Source organism: Carettochelys insculpta, chromosome 2 (genome assembly GCF_033958435.1).
Source record: "Carettochelys insculpta isolate YL-2023 chromosome 2, ASM3395843v1, whole genome shotgun sequence".
Lineage (NCBI taxonomy): Eukaryota > Metazoa > Chordata > Testudines > Carettochelyidae > Carettochelys > Carettochelys insculpta.
In genome coordinates, this window is record NC_134138.1 from 83,117,196 (window position 1) to 83,137,041 (window position 19,846).

Genomic DNA, 19,846 nt, shown 5'->3' on the forward strand with positions numbered 1-19,846 from the left:
TAAAATTAGCTATGTTAGTATTAAAATATGCAGTTATGCTTAATTCCTTAGTTTTCTGTTAAGCCGTATTTTTGCTTGAGTTAAAAATATAGCACAAAAGAAGGAAATCTAGAATAGAAAATACATAGGAACATGCATTATTTCTGCAATGAGTTTAATTGGACATGGGTACTCAGAAGTGATAAACAGGTATGAGGATGAACAACTCAAGTATTATCCAGATCAAAGATACTGGGGAGAGTGACCTTAGTGAAAAGCACATGGTCCAGCAATTCAATCAATCTTAACTTTTTTCTCATATCTACCCTTACAAAATACTGCCTTGTCTAAGCAGTTACTGGTGTTGTCCTGATCAACTCCATACGTGGACACACTTATGCTGGCATAAGTTTCTATATATAGGCCGTGTCTACACTTAGAGAAACCTTTGAAATGGCTATACTAATTGCCATTTCCAAGAATACTAATGCTTATTAGCATGCTGGCGGGCACGGCACTTCAAAATTGCTTTTTGCTCCCACACACCTCATCCAGATGGGGGTCTTTTTCAAAAGGACCCCGCCACCTTCAAAATCCCCTTAGGACTCCTAAGGGGATTTCGAAGTTGGCGGGGCCCTTTTGAAAAGGGCCCATCTGGACAGCCTGTTCAGCAGTGAAAAGCAGCAATTTCGAAGTGCCGCGGCCGTTGGCGTGCTAATGAGGAGCTGAATATATATTTCAGCAACTCATTAGTATTCTTCGAAATGGCCATTAGCATGACCGTTTCAAAGTTTTCTCTAAGTGTGGACACAGCCATAGAGTTAAATCAGGAAAAATTAATCTGTACACAAGCCCTTATGACAGCAGTGGGCAACCTAAGCTAAGTGAGTGGACTGCATGAATGGCCCTCCTTCATCTCAACGTGCTACAAGACTGTCATAACCCAAATGGTCTCCTGGGATAGGATAGTTTTGCTAACTGCACTTGCACACTTAGAATCTGTGGGGTGTGCCAACTGAAACGTAGCAACGCTTAGACTGGATGCAGAGGGAGTGCATGTCTTTTGTAGTTTATGCTGTATGCATGCACTTCATGTGCTCTTGCTTTCATGCATGTCACATTAGTTATACTGGTAAGAAAAAAAAATATGCATGTGGAATTCATCAGAATCTAACAACCCTGTGCATAAGCAATGGTAAACAAAATCTTACAGGCCATCCATAAAACCCTAGTGGGTCACACGTGACCCTCAGGCTGCAGGTTCCCCTTCACTGCCTTAAGATGGTGATGCCCTGTCGGTTCTGAAGCAGAAGCCAGTGTAATGGCTACTGCTATAGTGAACTAGCCACATTAGTCTAAAAATGTAGATAATCTGATGGGTCTAATAAATACAAAGTGGCTTTAGAATTCAGAAAAATCTTATGACCTTTTCTTTTAATTTCTCTGAAATTTTTGCTTTTTGATTTAAAAAATGTAACTGCAATGATTTTTTAGTTTTTATTTTTCAAGCCAACTAGCCACACACAACCAGCCACATGTGCTATCATGCTGGACACCATGGACTTAAGATCTCTCTTCTGCAACCAGATTTGCCATCCTCATTAATGGCTGCAAGGCCACTCCTGCCACTCCCTTTAACATCATCTGCTTTTCCTGGTGACAACCCATGAGATACCTGTAGCTGAATCTGCAATGGTCTTGGCAGCCTGCTCCTTTCTGCACTGCCCAAACCAGTCTTGTGCTTCTAGCTTCCAAGAAGAATGAATAACATATAGCCTCTGTCACTATATTGGAAGTTACCAGCTCAAAAAGGGTCAGGAGGCCAAACTAATATTAAGTAGCTCACAGGACAGAGTCTAAGAGTAATATACGTTTAAAGATTTATCATCTAAATGGTTAATGCCACCAGAAGTATGTACAGAGTTTCAGAATTAGAATCTCAACGGACGAAGTAGGGTCAAGGGAACTGGTTCTAATCAACAGCCTTATGACAAGATCCTCCATGTTAGAGAGAGAAGACACATAGAAAATAAAGTATTTTAATAGAAAACCAAAAAGGTACAATTCAAACATCAGACAGTGTGTTCAACATCAGTACATTAAAATGTGTTGTTAAAAGGGTTTTTCAACAGCATGCTTCCAATAAAATCTGCACACTTTAGTGCAATCACCACTCACCATGAAAACAGTCTCCTGAAAAGAACGACAATGGCAAGCATAATATCTGACCAAACTGCTTATTTCCTTGGCATCCATCAGTTATCTAAAACATGTAATTGGGTTTGTCTCACCATAGTAAAAGTATAAACCTTAAACTAGACAAAGATTTGCCAATATACAGTTTAACATATGAAAAAATGGTAAAACATCGCAGGCATTACGGATTTTTATATTGCATTTAAAATACACAAAATAGAATGCAATCAACAAACATTACTGTTCAAAGATTAAACTCCTGGTAACATACTGCAAAAAGATTAATTTTTTTAAAATATGTATTCAACTCTCAAAACATTAAACTACTAAAATTTTATTTCAATAATTCCATCAAATGTGAAGTATTAATTATTGCTGTAAGAGTAGTAGGATTTTAGTTTCTGAGTTAGTGTTTTAAAACATAAGTAATTTAAACTACAGTTCTCAAGACACCTTCAGGTAGTTGAAAAGACTTGTTAAGAGTCAAGTAGGCATTGAACTCAGAATCATTCAGAACGACCTGTACTTGTTACAGGCATTTATTGCCATCCCCACTGTATCAGTATTTTGGTGACCCTGACTAACAACTACATTTTGAAAAAATGAATTTTAAGAGTTCACAGTAGAAAAATTAGCATAGTATGAGGTTTTATTTTAAAAACAAAAATTACCACTTTTAGCAGTAGAATACCCTGAAACATATTCCCTCATCCTCACATTTTGTTTAGGATTACTGTAAAACAGGCTAGACCATTAGGGGGATCTATCAAATAGCCCATTCCTCCACATTTTTGCAATTTTTAAGCCTCCAGTAGAGAGAGAGTAATAGCTGTTCATAATTTCAAGAAGAACAAACATTTCTAATCATTAGTATACACTCAGCATCACAGCTCTCTATACCGTCCTCTTTCACCCAACCCACTTGTGAACAGGCCACAAAATTTGTTTTCAATTTTGAAAATCCTTACACTGTAGATTCTGGTCTTTACATACAATCTAGTCTGGATAGATTCAGAACATTACTCATTTAAGGAAAACGCATTCTCCAGATTACTTTGTTTGGAAATAGAATCAAATGCCTTTTGAAGATTTTCCAAAGGCACAAATGAGTTGGGTACCACAAATTTTTTTTTTAGCGCTTAGACAATACCATTACTCAGATCGCTAAATTCTTGGGTATACTCTTTTTTATGAATACAACCACCATGTACAGTAATGACAGAGATAATGGTTTAGGGGAAAACACACTATGTCTCAATTGACTACAGTAAGCGCTTTGATATCCGGCAGCCCCAGGACTGGGAGGCTGCAAGATATTCCAATATGCCGGATATGTGAGAAGTTCCAAATGCTCTGGGTGGAGCTCTGCACCACGTGGGGAGCCACTGTGGGAGCTGCTCTGGGCTGCTTGAGCATGGCTGTGCCACATGGGAAGCCACTGTGGGTAACTTGTCCATGGCTGCGCCATGCAGGGAGCTGCTGTGGGTGGGAGAACATAGGAGCCTCTGGTCGCAACAAACATCAGTTAATAGAGAAGTCCGGTTGTTTGAATGCTGGTTAAAAGACAGATTACTCTAGTTAGAAAACCTCCTATTTGTCTCAGTACTGGCAATTCTACAAATAGCCAGTAAAGCCACTTCTTAAGGGATGTACAAGGCAACAGAATAGGGTTTTGTTTTTATATACAGAGACCCATACATTAATAAAAGCTGCTTGTGTTTTTAAAATTGTGAGAATATGAAGTTTTGCCTTCCCTGTTCTGCTGGAAACTTAGTTTGAAGGAGAACTAGAAAACCAACAGTTGCAACCTTAATATAAGGTATGGAGGTAGTGAATCTTTTAAGCATGATTTTTTTCCCTTTCAATTGTTTATTCAGATTTACAACACATGCTAATATTTTAAATAATGACTGATATTGATGCCTTGATACCAATTATGTCCTAATCCTATATTTTTCAAGTTTAAGATCTTCCATGAAAAACAGGGTAGACATAACCTAGATTTCTAATGAAACTAACAAGAAAAATAAAAACATAACACTCTGGCCTTTACATATATGAAAAAGAGACTTTTTTTTTTTTGCCAGTTACCTTTGAACCATTCACAGGGCATACCATCAAGGCTGGGTCTACACTAGTAGCCCCCTTGCAAAAGGGGGATGCTAATGAGGCGCTGAAATGAATATGCACCACCTCATTAGCATAATGGCAGCTGCGACACTTCAAAAGAGCCACTTTCAATCGCGTGTGGCTCATCTACACAGTGTCCTTTTCGGAAGGACCCTGCACACTTCAAAATCCCCTTATTCCTATTTGGTTATAGGAATAAGGGGATTTTGAAGTGTGCAGGGTCCTTTCAAAAAGGACCCCGTGTAGATGAGCCGCACGAAATCGAAGTAGCACTTTTGAAGTGCTGCGACCGCCACTATGCTAATGACGCACTGCATATTCATTGCAGTGCCTCATTAGCATATCCTGAAGTGTTTCATTAGCATCCCCCTTTCAAAAGGGGGTGCTAGTGTAGACCCAGCCCAAGTGACACAAAGCACTTCCTCTCCCTACCAGTTTGCTGTGGGTGTGGGAGGCGCTCTTGGAACCTCAGCCCAGGAAGTGAGATGTCCTGTTTCAGTTGTAGAGCAGAGAAATAACAAAATAAAAGTAATTTCCCACAGTATTTTGTGGAATCCAGCATTCCTTCTTAAGAGAAGATGCTATAAGATGTGCTCTAAAATACTGTACTATTGAAAACAACTATCTCAACTTTCCAAATTGGCCAGTCTCACTTTTATTGTTAAAACAGTATTAGTAAAAACGTCACTTCAGCTTTAAACAAAAGTTACTTACAAATATTCTATCAAGGATATAATTTTACAAATGAAACCCTGACTATCAAAAGCAAAGTGCAACACAGCAACTTTGCATCTGATTCTGCCCCATTTCCAATTTGGCATTAACAAAAATATAACTGCAAGATCAACAAAACCATGAACATTTATGCAGAAATCAAAAGACAACAGTGAAAGCTCCAGCACAGTCCCTACTTACAGTAAAATAACTGTTTTCAGTAAAATGACTTTACATCTTTCCAACAGTTGTAGCATCAATTATGTAGCATTACAAAATCTAGTAATAAAAGGTACTGCATTTTTGTCTAATCGAAAACCATTTTAAAAACCTCTTGTTCTTGGAAAAGATACTTAACCTGAAAAAGTTATATACTGAATTCCCTTTTTATTAATATACATTCCAGATTACTGATTGAATTCATGTAGCTTTTCCCTCTGAATGCAGTGAGATGCAGAGGACCTACACTTTAAATATTCACGTGACAAGATTCTTCAACAGCATTTTGGTACTGGGTTTCTTCATCAAGATGAAGATTCTAAATACAATAAAGACATTTGATCAAAAACTGACAAATGCTGTAGGCTTATCAAACTCAGTTCCACTCTTGTTACCTGCATGTGGTATTTTAAATGGCATTTGAATGGAGAATTCCTTGTGTTACACATAAGCATCAAGAAGGTTGGCTAAGAATTCAGTACTACGTCTTACACAGATATCAAACAGATATGCAAGCAGATGAAAAGAACTCTTTAGCCTAATGAACCCAGTCCATCTCTCCCTGGCTAGATTCTATTGTGAACTCTTGCGTAGCTACGGAGAGGGATTTTCTCCCATGTAATTATGAGGGGGTTTTCAGTCAGCCCATATACCATTAGGACATCAAAAGTGCACCCTAAAACCATATGTCCAAGGCCTCTGATTGTTCTCTCTCTTGGCTGGCAAAGCAACAGACACCATAAAGGTGGCAGTCTGGAGTATGTCACACTTCCCTTGGGAATAGCATAGTCTTAAGCAGCTGTGCAAGGTTGAAATTAATTTTGTGCAAAAAGCTCACAAATGCAAGTTGGGTTTCAGCATGATTTAGCTGCATGTGTGACCAATGGCAGTTACTGCTTACGGTGCAGACTAGGGTTCTCAAAAGTTCATTGCACAGTGATACTCTTCTAACAAAAATTTACTAAATGAACCTGGGAAGGGGCTGCAGCTGGAGCCCCAGCACCTGGGGTTGGGGAGAGAGGAAGAGGGAGCCACAGCCCAAGCTCCATGGGGCTAGGGATGGAGCACAGACTTCAGCTTCACATGTGGGTCCCAGCAAGTCTAATATTGGCCCTGGAGACACCATTAAATGGGGCTGCAACCCACTTTGGGGTTCCGACCCAGAGTCTGAGAATCACTGGTATAGACAACAATTTAGAAGTGACAGAACTATTGCTAGGTAGCAGGTAGCACAGCAGCTAAACATGTGAAAGTTGCAAATCTTCTGTGAGCTCTGCAGCCACAGAAGCCAATTTGGCACTTTTCTTCAGAGAGAAAACATTCCCCATTTATTTGAAAAGCAAGAAAAAAGGAAAAATGCTTACCACAAATTCTCCATAGTCAAACTGGTGTCTTAGATTTAGATGACTAACAAGATTTCTAGTAACCTGACTAGGATCTGCCCAAGGGAGAGACATACAAATTGGACAAATCTAAATTTGAAAAAAATTATAAAAAAAAGTATCAGCCAATAAGTACACATCGTCTTGTGTATTCTATGTAAAACCTTAATTTGATACTTATCCGCCATTAAAAATGAATGTAATAGTAGTTTATATAAGCAACATGTTGAATATTACACAATTTACAATTTTCAGGAAAAATTACTAACTTTTAAGACTGTCAACTTGAAGTTTAGTTCATCTGTCTGTAAACCCTCCTGTGAATTTGTTTTTAAATAAAAATGTCCTCTATTTTAAAAACACTGTTCTCCCTTCAATCCCGCTGAGGTTGGTCTGTGTCTTGCATACAACTTGTACAACTAGGTAACCACACAGAGGAAATAGTGAAACTGACTACACAGAATACACGTGAAAAATCTTTCACTTCTTATCATTTGGTTTTTGGCAATTTAGGTTTCATATATAATATCTGTCTACAAGACAAATTAACTTCATAATTAACAATGCTTATATAAAACACAGCAATTCTAGTAACCAGAACAGAAGATAAAAGCATCAAGCTCTAAAACTGGAACCCTTTACATTTCAACTCAACATAACAATTGAAACTGACATGACAAAGAAAAAGCAAATACGTTATGACTGAAGTAAACTAAGAGAAGTTACGATTACTAGGGAAATAGTTTTGAATGAAACCTCCTGCAACTTAACCACAGAGTCGTAAATGTAAATCTCTTCTCAGAGCATAATGCTTGTTTGAAAATATAAGCCTCCACAGAATTAACCCCGCCCCCGTTAATCTAAATAATTAACATAAGGGAACTTTAAGATGCTTACACTGAAAATACATAAGTATACTTACTACAGGAACTATCTGATAAAGGTGTCTGCTGTTACAATGATCCAGTAGGCGCTGCCGGGTGAAGTTGGCTTCCTGACAGAGAGGGCATTTGAATGTGGGATGTGCGCTGGAAATGGAAATTATACAATATTAAATGGATCCATTAAAACAAAATTTAAGAGATATGAGACAGAGAGAGAAAGAGAATATCTGCTGACATTTTGTCATTTCCTTTATTTTGACTACTTATGAAAAAGACTGATGTAGGGATATAAAATCCCGCTTAACGAGTTAACCCATTAAGCTGCAGTCAGTAACCTTTCTGAGGCCAAGTGCTGAAATTTGACCTTTTGACCTCTATGGTTGGAGCGCCAGTGATACTTTTAAAAGTTACTAACTCTCCTACTTACAACACCTGCATTAGTAAATACACTGAGATACAGAGCTTTAGCATTTAGGTGGTAGTTGGTAACATTAGCTGGTCTTTTGTTAGTGCACAGGTTTTGAGCAAGCTCCCAGCTGCATGGGGGAGGCAGAAGAGCAGGGCTGAGCTCCCATCTCACATGCCAATGAAAATTGGCTTTTGTGCCACTCTTGGCACCCCTGCCGGAGATTGCTGACCCCTGCATTAAAAGTTAGTTTTAACCAGTTAACCATTAAACAGGCAGGCCCTGGGGCAGCTGCTCCTCGTCTGGAACACCCCAGCCCACAGCAAGCTGGAGACCAGATCTGCAGCATCTCTTACCTGCAGCACTGCTATGGGTGGGGCATGCACTGGCATAGCCAGAGCTGCTCCGTCCACAGTGCCCAGCCTGGGAACTCCACAGATAGGGGCGCTCCAGCCAGGCCAGAGCAGCTGCCATACCTGGCACTCTGGGGACGCTCAAGCCAGGTAACGCTTGAGCAGCCACCCCAGTGCCTGTCCCCACTGCGTCTAGGCCAGAGCAGATGAGGGCTGCTCCGGCCATGCTGGAGCACCCCCAAACTGCGGGAGCCTCTTGGGGCTGGGGCAATCCCCTGCACATGCCACTCCCAGGGCTGCTCCAGACCCTACAAGTTAATCATAACCAGTAGGCCTCATCCATTTAGGATGAGGCTTACTGGTTAATCGTTAACCTCCCTGTTCTGATGCCACTTTGCTAAACTGCAAACTTCAAGCAAAGTGACATGTGTGTGTCAAAATGTATTGTATTAAGCTAGAAAGTTGAGACAATTCTTCTGTCCTTTTTTTTTTTTTTTTTTTAAATTGAGGCCATACAACGCAATCTGGAGATTCTTCCAGTAAGAAACAACAAAAGCACCAGATCCTAACTGGTAAATTTCCATGTACATTAATCCAATCTTTTTTAAAGACTTTTTGTCAGACTCCTGTGAGAAATCTGAATTGTCTTCTTGCTACTGGAAATATATCCAGAACTAAACATGGACAACTTAATCATTTTTACAATACTGAATAGAAGACTCTTACCTTACTTCTCCCTGAAGTGTCAGAAGATTAGCCATCTCTCCATTATCAGATGTAGATGTATCACTCCTATTACTTTAGGTAAAATGTTTGACAAAGTATACAATATTAATTTGTATTTAAATACCAGGCACCAAAACACATAGATTTTCTTATTTTAAAAGAAATCACCTAAGCCCACTTAACTGCAAATACATTTTATATATATTTCATACACAGTAAAAGTTGTATTATCCATCAACCTCTGGGAATGGGGGTTGCTGGATAATCAATGTGTTGGTTATTGGAGTGAGGCTGCCGGCCCTACTCTGCCACCCTACCAATGGCCCCAGCCAGGCAACTAGCAGCCAGCCCCACTCAACTGGTCCTGTGGCCTCCGGCTCTTGTAGGGGAGCCAGTGCCAGTCTGCCATCACCTCCAGATGCCACTTAACAGAGCATGCTGGCTACCTGAGTGCTGGATAACACAGCTTTTACTGTATATAACATTACAAAATAATTTCTTTTGTGCCAAGACATTATTCTTCACTTGGTTACCATGATTAGCTTTATTAGAATGCAAACTAATTTAGTAAGAAAAAGGTGTTTAGTATATACTTATCCATTCAATAGCAAGAGTGAATTTGGGGCAAGGAGAAAGGGGCGTGAAGAGGACAAATGGCTCAAAATACAGTATGGACTGTGTAAATAAAGATGGGGTATTTTCTAAAAGGCATTAGGCAGCTGTTTGCTCAGGATGATATTTTAGAACAGTAGTTAAAGGCATAAATCCTCCATAATTTGAAACTATGGAAATGAGTTTTTGCAGTTTGTACACACAACTAGATACTTCATACTGTATGTTAAAAGTGAGAATACTTTCTTTAAATGCAAATTCTGACCACTTACCTTCAACTAAACCAGACCAAATTCTTCAGCTATGTGAATGACCCCTAAGAATATGTTTATAAATATATCCTCCTACAATTTGTATGTTTGGTGTGCAGTCACAACATCCAAAATATTTTTTCCAACTCAAACAATTCAGGGCACCATGACAGTTATGGAAAATGCCAGTGTTTGAGTCCACTTCCATATATTGCGCTTTCTTTACCATAGACTGATTTGAAACTCAAATAGATTTTTCTCTCGAACTGGTTGAACTACTAAAAATACATGGTGACAAACAAAGCTACCCAGTATGCATAACTAGCTATTAAACTGCATGTGAATTATGAATGCCTGCTATGGGTTTATACTCTGGTACTGGTAAAATGGGTTACTTAGGATAAATGGCATCTGGTTATAATTTATAAACCAAACTGTAAAGATGCCACAGGGCTATTATTCATTTTCAGTACTATCAAATAGAATTAAATCTGAAGATAAAATCCTAAACAGAAGAAAGCACCATTTTGAAACAAGAGAAGGCTAAGTGACCTCTTATTCATATTAACAAGAATCAGGAAAAAAAAACACACAAACAAACCTTCTTTAAACTGAATAGCAATCAGTCCTGTGACACAGCAATTACCTCAACTGCTGTTAAGGCCAAAAAAAAAAAAAATTCCAGCTGAAGGTACTATCACACTATACAAACTTTAGGGAAGGTTCTAGAAGTCATTTAAAAACATTCTGTAGAGTGCTTTTCTAAATGCCATACTGAAGAATAAAGAACAGGATCTAAGGGATATTTCTAGAGAAAATTAATGTTTGCAACAAAAAAAACTTAGACAACATTGTTCACCAAAAGAAAATGTGCCTTAGAAAAACTATTTTCACAAAATAATTATCTGAGTCATACACGAAATACTCTAATTACCTGTTTCCTGTTGAATCTTGGGAAATCTGAAAGTTTGGAATAATAGAAGAAACACCATATTCATCCTGATACTTCTTGCATGTTTTATAGTGGTGTCTCATGCGAGAAAACCTAACCTGTAAATTAAATTTCAAGCCATTTAGATTTTATAGCATAACTAGAACATCTGGAAAGAGAATTACTCCTGCCAACAAAGCATGCAAGAAAGGAAAATAGAATAATCCTGTATAACAATTCTAATTCCTCTTCTAATGCAGCTTTAATAGTACATTCTGTATCTACTCCATCTAACCATATAACACTTAATAAAGCATTAGCCATTATATCCAGCTCTTGATATAAAAGGTATTACGGGGTATTCATTTGTTGTAAATACACCCTTCCCCAACATAGTAATTTCTTATTTTGTGATGCAAGCTCTCTTGCCGCTTATGCCATCAGTTACGCCTTGAACTAACATTTTCAGGGGCTCTAATCCTCAAACAAGATACTGTCTCCATAAAGAGCGTCATAGAAGGAAGTGAGAGCAGGATAGCTACGGAAGGATTAGAAAAAACATCCAAAGGTTTTAACATCACATTAATTTTCACAGCTAGTATGTTCAGTTATATATGGAAGCCACTTTGTTATACAGCCTACCAGTTTGCAACTCAGTGTAAATAGCATTTGGTTTTATACAGTAGAGCCCCGATTTACACAGAGGTTGTGTTCTTGGAAAGCTCTATGTAAGCTGAATTGTCACGTGACTCAGGAGCCAGGAAACTGCTGTGCTGGTCAGTTTCCAGTGTGCTGTGAGTGTGGGGAGCTGGGATCCAACCTCCAGCTCCTCCCACTCACAGGAGACAGTTACTTAGGTGCTGGTCAGTTTCCTGGCTCCCACAGTGAGGTGTTTGTATGAATACTGCCGGTCAGCACATTGCCCGTCAGTTTACTGACTCCCACTAGCGGTGTGGAGCTACCCATCACTCTGGGAGCCAGATACAGCTTCTTCCTGGTTCCCCCCAGCTGGGGGAGCTGGGTGGGCAGACAGACACAGAGAGGCTATGAGTTGCGCTTAACTCGTGTTAACGCAAGTTAAACACAACTCTAAATAGCGTATTTTGGGGGTTTACTGTATTTATTAACTGCAGTGTTTACACAATTCCCTCATCTTATTTCATTTTAATGGAGATCATGAGTAACAAAGCAGCAAACTCAGCATTACCAATGAAGGATCTCACACAATCCCCAGAGACCCAAGAGTGAGTGAGGGTAACATCAATACTTTTTGGACTCATAGGCTTCATGAACAAAACTTACTGGATGAAATCTTGCCTTCATTTAAGCCAGGACTCCTGGGTCATGTCTAAATGGCGAGTTATTTTTTAAATAATTTACACAATTTGCGCCACGCAAATTGCTTAATTCAGAATTCCTTTATTCCAAACTTTGTGCCATCCAAACAGCACCAATGTTCGGAATAAGTGGCTATTACAAAAGCTCTTTTACCTCCCACTGGAACTAGAATACCATGCTGAAAATGGCAGTGTTATTTCAAGGGTGGGGAAAAGCTGCAGCATTGCTATTTTGGGATACATTTTCATCCTGAAGTAGCAATCACCATATAGATATAGCCCTATTGACCTCAACCGGGCCAGGATTCCACCCACAGTGTTCTGAACATTAATAATCTTTACCACAGTAAAAACAGAGAGATTAAATAATACGATATAGTGTTTACTGGATGCGTTTTTGGCTTTTTGCTTTTTTTTGTGCTCTTCTACTGCGTTTTTAAAAAATAGAGCACGTTACGAGCTCTTCAATATATTTTCTAGTTGCTTCCCCTTTCTGATTGTCATAGTTATCCACATTCTCTTACCCTGTTTTAGAATTCTTTTTATTTATTCCTCTCAATTATTTTAACTTATGGAGAGCACTATCAATTTGTCACTTAGTAAAAGAATTGAAACTTTCTTACAAGGCAACTTAATGTCAGCAGCCACTTTACTCTGATCTCTCAATTTGTTTGATAGCTGCAGACCATATTCTACTGAGATGCATGTGTATGCACAACTGCATCACTTGGGGCTCAATGTTGCAAGGTACTACAGTCTTTAAGCACTTGGCATGAATGACACATACAGCATGAAGGATGAGGCTCTAAGTAAGGAAGCTTGTCACAAATATATAACTTTTATGTTTACTCCACCTGTTTTTCACAGCATCTACAGCCCCCACAAAGCTTCTTCATGTTGTTCTCAACATCTAGGGCCCTTCTGGGACACGATCTTTCTTTTTTAGTCACAGTGCCCCGGCAAAGAGGACAATGTGTTCCACTTTCTCTGAGTGCTGTAAGGAAACATTTCCTGCAAAACCTAATTCAAAATTAATACAAACATAAATTAGTAAAATAAAAGTAGGATAGCTCAACATTTACTACTTCAGCATCATGGATAGTTGAGTAGCTTTGTTACTATTTATAATAAAAACATCAGAATCAGGTCTTGAACCAGCAAAAAGTTCTGCAGGTTAAGGGTCACTGGCCAAATCTGCAGCGATTATACAAAAATATTCATAAAAATACTATAGATCAAGAGGTAAATTTACTGTAGAAACATACTACTGAATTGAAGTTATGAAACGTTCCGCAATTCATTTTATATAGAGACTGTACTTCCAGTACACCTGAGTCGTATTATTTCAATGGTCATTTATGAGATACTCAACAGGTGACACTGTGGAAATTATCAGATGTTCCAATTCATTGCCTGACCAGTAGTAAAACAGCCCAATACTACGGACTTTCACTCATGTAACTGCTCTCATAAATTTCAAGTTGTTTTTTTGATCCCCCGTAACGCCCACATACCAACAGCATTCTTTTTAATTATTCTGTGTTGGTTTTCAGAGGAAAAGTTCTGAGGTGGTTTCCACAAATTTGTAACAAAACAGTTCTCAGTAGTAACATACCATTTTTGCAGCATTCTGAATATCAGCTAGAAAATGAAACTCTTCCATTTTCCAACCTGAGAGAACAGCCAAAATTAAAGTATTAAAGAAGATTTGTAAAATTCAGTCACTTCTAATTATGTACGATATCAGTAATGCAGGCAGGGGACTCTTTTTTTTTTTTTTTAAAAGACCATTTTTCACCTGTTGGTTCTCATTCACTACACATGAAGATATGGAAAGCCCTGAAACTCCTCCTACACAATATAAGTTCAGCATTGGACAGAGGCTTGTGATGAACACAGTGCACTAAAAGATCGCTTAAAAGTTTTGTAAAGTTTTCCTGTACGTGTTCCACTGCTCCCAGGCCAAGAGCTGGATAGCTGGGAGAAGAAACAAAAGGAGCAGGGGATGCTTCGCAGGAGGCTGGAGGTCAGGGCCTGCTAGAGAGGAAGGCCGGGGCCGCAGATACCTACACGTGCTGGCACGTTACTGTCCTCACGGGCGTTTTGAACACTTCCTGGCACACCGGGCAGTAAAAATCCTCTTCATTGAAACAAACAGCGGCAGGTTCCTCCGCCATGGCTGTGAGTCGGGACCGCTCTGTGGGAGTAACGGGGGTGGGGGAGGAGGTCACGCACTGGAGGAACCAGGCGGCTCGACCGGGTGCGGGAACCGGCCCGCGCCCTCTGCCCCTCGCCAGGTCCCTAGGGCACTAAGGGGAAGGGCCGGGGCGGCTGGGGCAGAGGCTCCCGTACTACGCAGGACAGGCGGCGGCAGTGGGGGCCTGACACCCGGGCAGGGAGGAGGCGGAGGCGGAGGCCGGGCCGGGCCTCGCCTCAGGAAGGGATCGGTCTCTCCCCCGCACAGGCCCTGCTGTCCGTCGCCCTCTCTCGCCCCGCCCTCCCGCTGCTGGGCCCAGAGTGCGGCCTGCGGTACCTGGCGGGAGCCCCAGGGCGGGGCCGCCGCTCCGGTGTCTCCGGGTCTCTCAGCCGCAAGCCCCGGCGGCCTCCATGCCGCAGCCGGAGCCGCCGCCGCAGCGGCCGGGCCGGGTTTCCATGGCGATTTCCTCCCGCAGGGCCCGGCGGGATTGTTAGGAAACAACAAGCGCCCCCCTCCGCCGCCTGGCCCCTGCGGCCGGCCCCGCCCCGCGCAGCGTCCGCCTGTCCAGCCCCCTGCCGCCGCTTCCAGGCCTCGAGCTTCCCTTGCGCCTCCAGTTCCGGGCCCGGGGCGGCCCCTGCCGTTTGCGCCTCTCGCCGGGGGCGGGCAGCCCTGTCCCGCGGGAGTGGGACTTGCGCTGGCGGGGGGTGGGGAGGAGCGTATCGCCCCCCCTCTGCTTCTTACGGGCGGGCGGGCGGGCGGGGGTGTGCATGCGCCGTTGTCGCCCGCCCCCCGGAGCGGAGCCCTTGCTCCCGCAGCCTGGGCAGCCGTCGTGCTGCTTCCGTGCGGAGCGAGCTGCGTTGGTCAAACCCCTAGGGCAATGTCGAGCTGGGGAGGTAATTGATTGTCGGTACTTAACTCTTCTCTGCAAGGGCTCGGCAGGGCCATCGCCGGGTATTTTGCTGCGGGGAGCAGATAATGAACCTATCAGAGGGGGAGCCGAGCTGGTTTGTATCTTCTAAAGCGACAAGAAGTCCAGGGGCACCTTATAGACGAACAGATATTTTGGAGCATAAGCTTTCGTGGGCAAAAGACCGCTTGGGTCTCTGCCCAGGAAAGCTTATGCTCCAGAATATCTGTTCGTCTATAAGGTGCCCCTGGACTTCTTGGTTTTGATAATAAATCTAAGCTGTGGGGGATGGGGCGAGGCCATGAGTGGAGAAAACGGCCCTAATCGGTACCCTTCCCAGCTGGCTCTGGGGTAGGCACACCGTGGCTGAAATTGAAGCTAATTCCTAGCATAGACAGACATTGATGCTGAGATCCCAGCTCTAATGAGAGGGAACAGGCAATGTTCCATGTGCAGCAGTAATATACATCATATTGTTGGGGCAGTTGTGAGAGTACATAATAAGGAAACTAAGACTCCTGGATTATGCAGGAAGAAGAAACAATGTGTTTGCAGGTGGGAAATGTTGGGATTTGTGGCCAGCATGGTTTGGGATAAAATGATAACAGCCATCGTGGGTCAGACAAGTGGTCCATCCAATCTAATAGCCTGCTTTCTAGCAGTGGTCGGTGTCAGGTGTTTCAGAGGGAATAAACAGAACAGAACTGAGTGACTGAGTTATGCAACAGCTGTGATTTTCAGTTACATTGGCAGCAGTGTATTCTGAGGAAATCTGGCTAGTTGACTTAGACTGTTAGTCAGCTGCAGCATTTAAACTTTCTGAGACCATGAAACAGCAAATAATAATATTTTTAATGTAGAACACCTATGACAATTTTCTTCAAAAAATTGTTGTCAGGCTGAAAAAAAAAGCAATATGTACAGCAAAACCAAAACCAAGTAATTTAAACAGGTTGAAGAGGTAACACTGTATCGGGTTTTAATAACAAAATATACACCATCTGTGAGTGATATAAAAAAAAGTGTCAGATGCTCGCAGCACCTGCAAGTTGTTCATTAAACACCAGTGTTCCGCAGAACATAGTTTCAGAAACACTGGTCAAGTGCATGCACAGCACTATGATACTCAGGAAGCAGACACGGGCAATAAATTTATTGGCAATGGCCATGATAATATAGTGACTAGCAATTGTGGGGTGTGGTTTTATCTGTCCCATGCAAATAGAGTGGCCAGAGAGCAATTGTGAGATTGGGATGGGCTGAGTGGTAATTAGCAGCTATATGTGACAAAGTCACAAATATTGGGATTGTTCCTTTAAAATTGAGACATCTGGTCTCCCTACAAGCAACAGATGAAAAGTGCCAGTTCAAATTTTCACCTACTCAAAATGGCCACCATGTTCGTTTATTGTCAATAAAGCGTGAAGCCAGGAAGATGGCTATGATTTCCTTACATGCTATCTGTATGTGGAAGTGGGAGTGCCCTTAGAATAAAAGTAGCTGCTACTTCCCATTCTTCTCAATGAGATTTAAACCAGGCAAAATGACTGCCATTCTGTGGTTCAGGTTTCTAGATGGACACTGAGCCTGGGAGGAGCAGCAGTGGAACTGTGAAGTGGGGATGGGAAGAGTGAGACATTGCAAGAGGATGTGGGGTAGTGGCATAGGTAGGAATTGATGGCAGCCCCCTCAGCATTGGGGTAGTGGTGAGCAAAAGGAGGCCCTTCCAAGCAGTCAGGGGAAGGAAGGGTTATAATATTGTTTGCTTTCACAAGCTGATTGTGAGCATCAGATGATGTTGCTGCCTGCAGGAGGAGTTGTCACAATGGCATGAGAAGCTTTGTGGGCCTATGATTTTCAGGGCAGGGCACATGGGCAGAGCTCCTTGCTGGTAGGGACACAGATCTGCCTTACCTTCAGGTGAGGGCCTAGACCAGAGAGAGGTGTTTTAGAGCAGCAGCAGCAGGAGTTGGGAGAGTGGTTCTGATGGTGAATGGTCATCAATGATGGCCCATGCTCCAAAATGTAGGAGTGGAAGAGGCTGGCTGCTGCTACTTCCCAGGTTTGTCCCTGTGCCTGTGTTTTGGACTTCCTTCCCCAGATGTAATAGTTTGTATCTGTCTACATTAAACTGAGTTTTATGCTGTCTTGTCCACCTTTCCAAACTTTTTATATGCTTTTAAATGATTTCCCAGTCCTCACTGATATTTACAGTTCCTCGCAGTGTTGCATCATTTGCATATTTCATTGACATGCCCGTTCCCCTTTCCTTTCAGCTTGGTAATGAAGATGTTAGTGGGACATTGATGAAAGTGTGAATATTAAAAATAAATATGAATAAATATTTCCTTTCAAGGTTTGGAAGCTAAGGATTGCACAGTCACATAGAAAAGTTGAATGTAAAATAATACTGAAACTGACTAAGTTGAACAAAGAGCACAATAGAAGTAAAATGTATTTTAAAACTGAAATTAATCTATAATAAATAATATGTGGTGTAAAACATATGTTGATGTAATTTATTACTTGCAAGTACACTTTTAAAGTTGATTATGTCTGTTTCAGGGAGTCCGGCTAATGTTCAGAAGGACCGTTTTCCCCTCTTCTGTATCCTGGTCTATGGAATAGAACACAGGATTGAAAGTCAGACCTGGATTCTATTCTAAGCTCTGTCTCGGGCTTGTTGTATGGCCATGGAGTAATTCTATTTCTGCATTTCTGTCCCCTCATTTCGCATCTTTGAAAAACATGATTTATAATACACACCCATTTCCCAGGTAGATTATATTGCTTCATGAGGTGATGTGTGTAAAGGCTTTTGAGTATGTCATGCCCTATAAAAGAGTGTTATTTAATTATTAGATTTCAATCACTGGTATTAATTCTTATGCCTGGTACCATTTAGTTAGTTACTGTGTGACAAGCTGAGATATGTATGTGTAACCCTTCTGTTAATGCCAGGTGCCTGCCAGAAGGGCTGTGTTCAGCTCCTAGGGGGTTTCCTGTCAAGGATACAACCAACTGGCTTGAGCCCCCACCCAGTGACCTGGGACAATCTCACCCCACTTGCTGGGTGCCTGTAAGGCAGTTCTCCCCCCACCCCCGCTTGCAAGCACGGAGTCTGAGATAGAAACAGCTTATTTAATGACAATAACCTACCCCAAGTTTACTGTGACAGATGCAGCATATCTAAGCAAAGGACAGACAAACCCCTTTAACAAGATACCATCCCCATACGCTATAGAACCAAGTCTCTTGCTGGGGCTCTTGGCCTTTACCCAACGCACAGTTACAGGGTGTACCCCTTGTGGTGCAGTCCCGGACCCAGAGCCCACAGATACATCACCAGGGCAGTACTAGCTGTCCACTTTTCTTGCAGTATCCCACTGACTGCCACCTGCTGGCTGCTGGCTACTCCTCCCACCAGCCAGTCACCATCATCCACTGCTCCTCCTACCGGCCATGCTACTTGGGGATCACCCTGAAGCAAAACCCTGTGATTTCAGCTCTGCGTGGCCTCAGCTGCCACTCTGTGATTTCAGTTCTTAATGTGGAGTTTCATGAAAACCCTAGTATCCAACTCTATCTTTCAACAGGTGGTGAGAGCTGGTCAAACCAGGCTTATAGCTGCAAGGCACTCAGCAAACAGACTCAACTAATACCTCTCCCTCTCTTGCCTTACAATGCTTTAAACCAGGGAGCCCTGTCTAATCAATGCCTTAGCAGCTATGGCGACTGCCCTGTCCCCCACAATAACCCAGAGCGTTGGTGAGATCCCACAACTCCCACACTGAGTGTCAGCTTAAATTGTGATTTTACAATGTGTTTACAATAGACAAAAATCTTATGGCTTACTTGCTATCCATTAGGCTTTGCCTGAAAGGTATCACACATGCACACCTTTGCATTCTCATGCAAATGATCTCTGGGAGACACATTCCTCCCAGCCTTCAGCAGCACTGCATTCCTGCTGCCACATTCCTTACATATGTGTAAGATTTCCTGGTTCTATGTTCACAGGAGTGTGACCACCTTAGTGGGATGAGAAGTGGAATGTTCCACAGCTTTTGGAATCTGATGGGCCCATTGGGAAGAGGCTACACTGAACCCAGACTTGTTGCTTTTCCTTACTCTGTCACTGGTTAGACGGGATGAAGTGAAATTTTTGGAAGACAGAGCAAGCAGCTTGGCCTGAACCACCCTTTGCTAACTGCAGTCTTCAGAGCCCCATCAGAGCAATGAACAATTCTCCCCGCTGCAGAGGAGGCTGCCAAAAGCATGTACCTTCCATAAGAAGAAGGATGGGTGGAGGACTAGGGTCAGGCTCTGATGGAAAAGAACTATGTCCCAGGCACAAAGCAAGATGGAAACTTTTTCCAAAGATCTGTGAAACCAGACATAGAAACCCTGGTTGTTGATCTCTAGACTGCGTGGATGTAGTGTGTGGGGAGGAGATGCATGAAGTCTTATTTACACAGTGAAATTGAGCAGGTAGCTGCTCTAGAGTAATTCCCTATGGCCGTTTCTACACAGGCCACTTTCTTCGAAAGTGGCATGGTAATACATGGCCCGAAATATGCTAATGAGGTGTGGATGCAAATTCCCCGCACCTCATTAGCATA

At 42.0% G+C, this 19,846-nt stretch overlaps 1 protein-coding gene and 1 long non-coding RNA gene across 3 annotated transcripts in view; one reads left to right on the plus strand and one right to left on the minus strand.

Moving 5' to 3' along the window:
* Positions 1-2,002: 2,002 nt before the first annotated feature.
* On the minus strand, positions 2,003-15,025 carry RNF138 (ring finger protein 138). Of its 2 annotated transcripts, XM_074987232.1 has the most exons (9): positions 14,654-15,023; positions 14,191-14,317; positions 12,975-13,140; positions 10,787-10,902; positions 8,990-9,061; positions 7,543-7,648; positions 6,603-6,710; positions 5,486-5,557; positions 2,003-3,728 (listed from the first exon to the last, which is right to left on the minus strand). In XM_074987232.1, the coding sequence occupies exons 2-8, from the start codon at positions 14,295-14,297 to the stop codon at positions 5,489-5,491; spliced, it is 744 nt and encodes a 247-aa protein (XP_074843333.1). In that variant the 5' UTR covers positions 14,298-14,317; positions 14,654-15,023; the 3' UTR covers positions 2,003-3,728; positions 5,486-5,488. The 2 variants fall into 2 exon arrangements, with proteins under 2 accessions (XP_074843333.1, XP_074843334.1); XM_074987233.1 differs by lacking the exon at positions 6,603-6,710 and having other exon boundaries at positions 14,654-15,025.
* A 118-nt stretch (positions 15,026-15,143) lies between these two features.
* Positions 15,144-19,846, plus strand: part of LOC142008579 (uncharacterized) — a 30,571-nt gene continuing 25,868 nt past the window's right edge. Inside the window, exon 1 of the long non-coding RNA XR_012644179.1 lies at positions 15,144-15,210. This is a non-coding gene — a long non-coding RNA (uncharacterized LOC142008579). The remainder of the gene's footprint in view (positions 15,211-19,846) is intronic.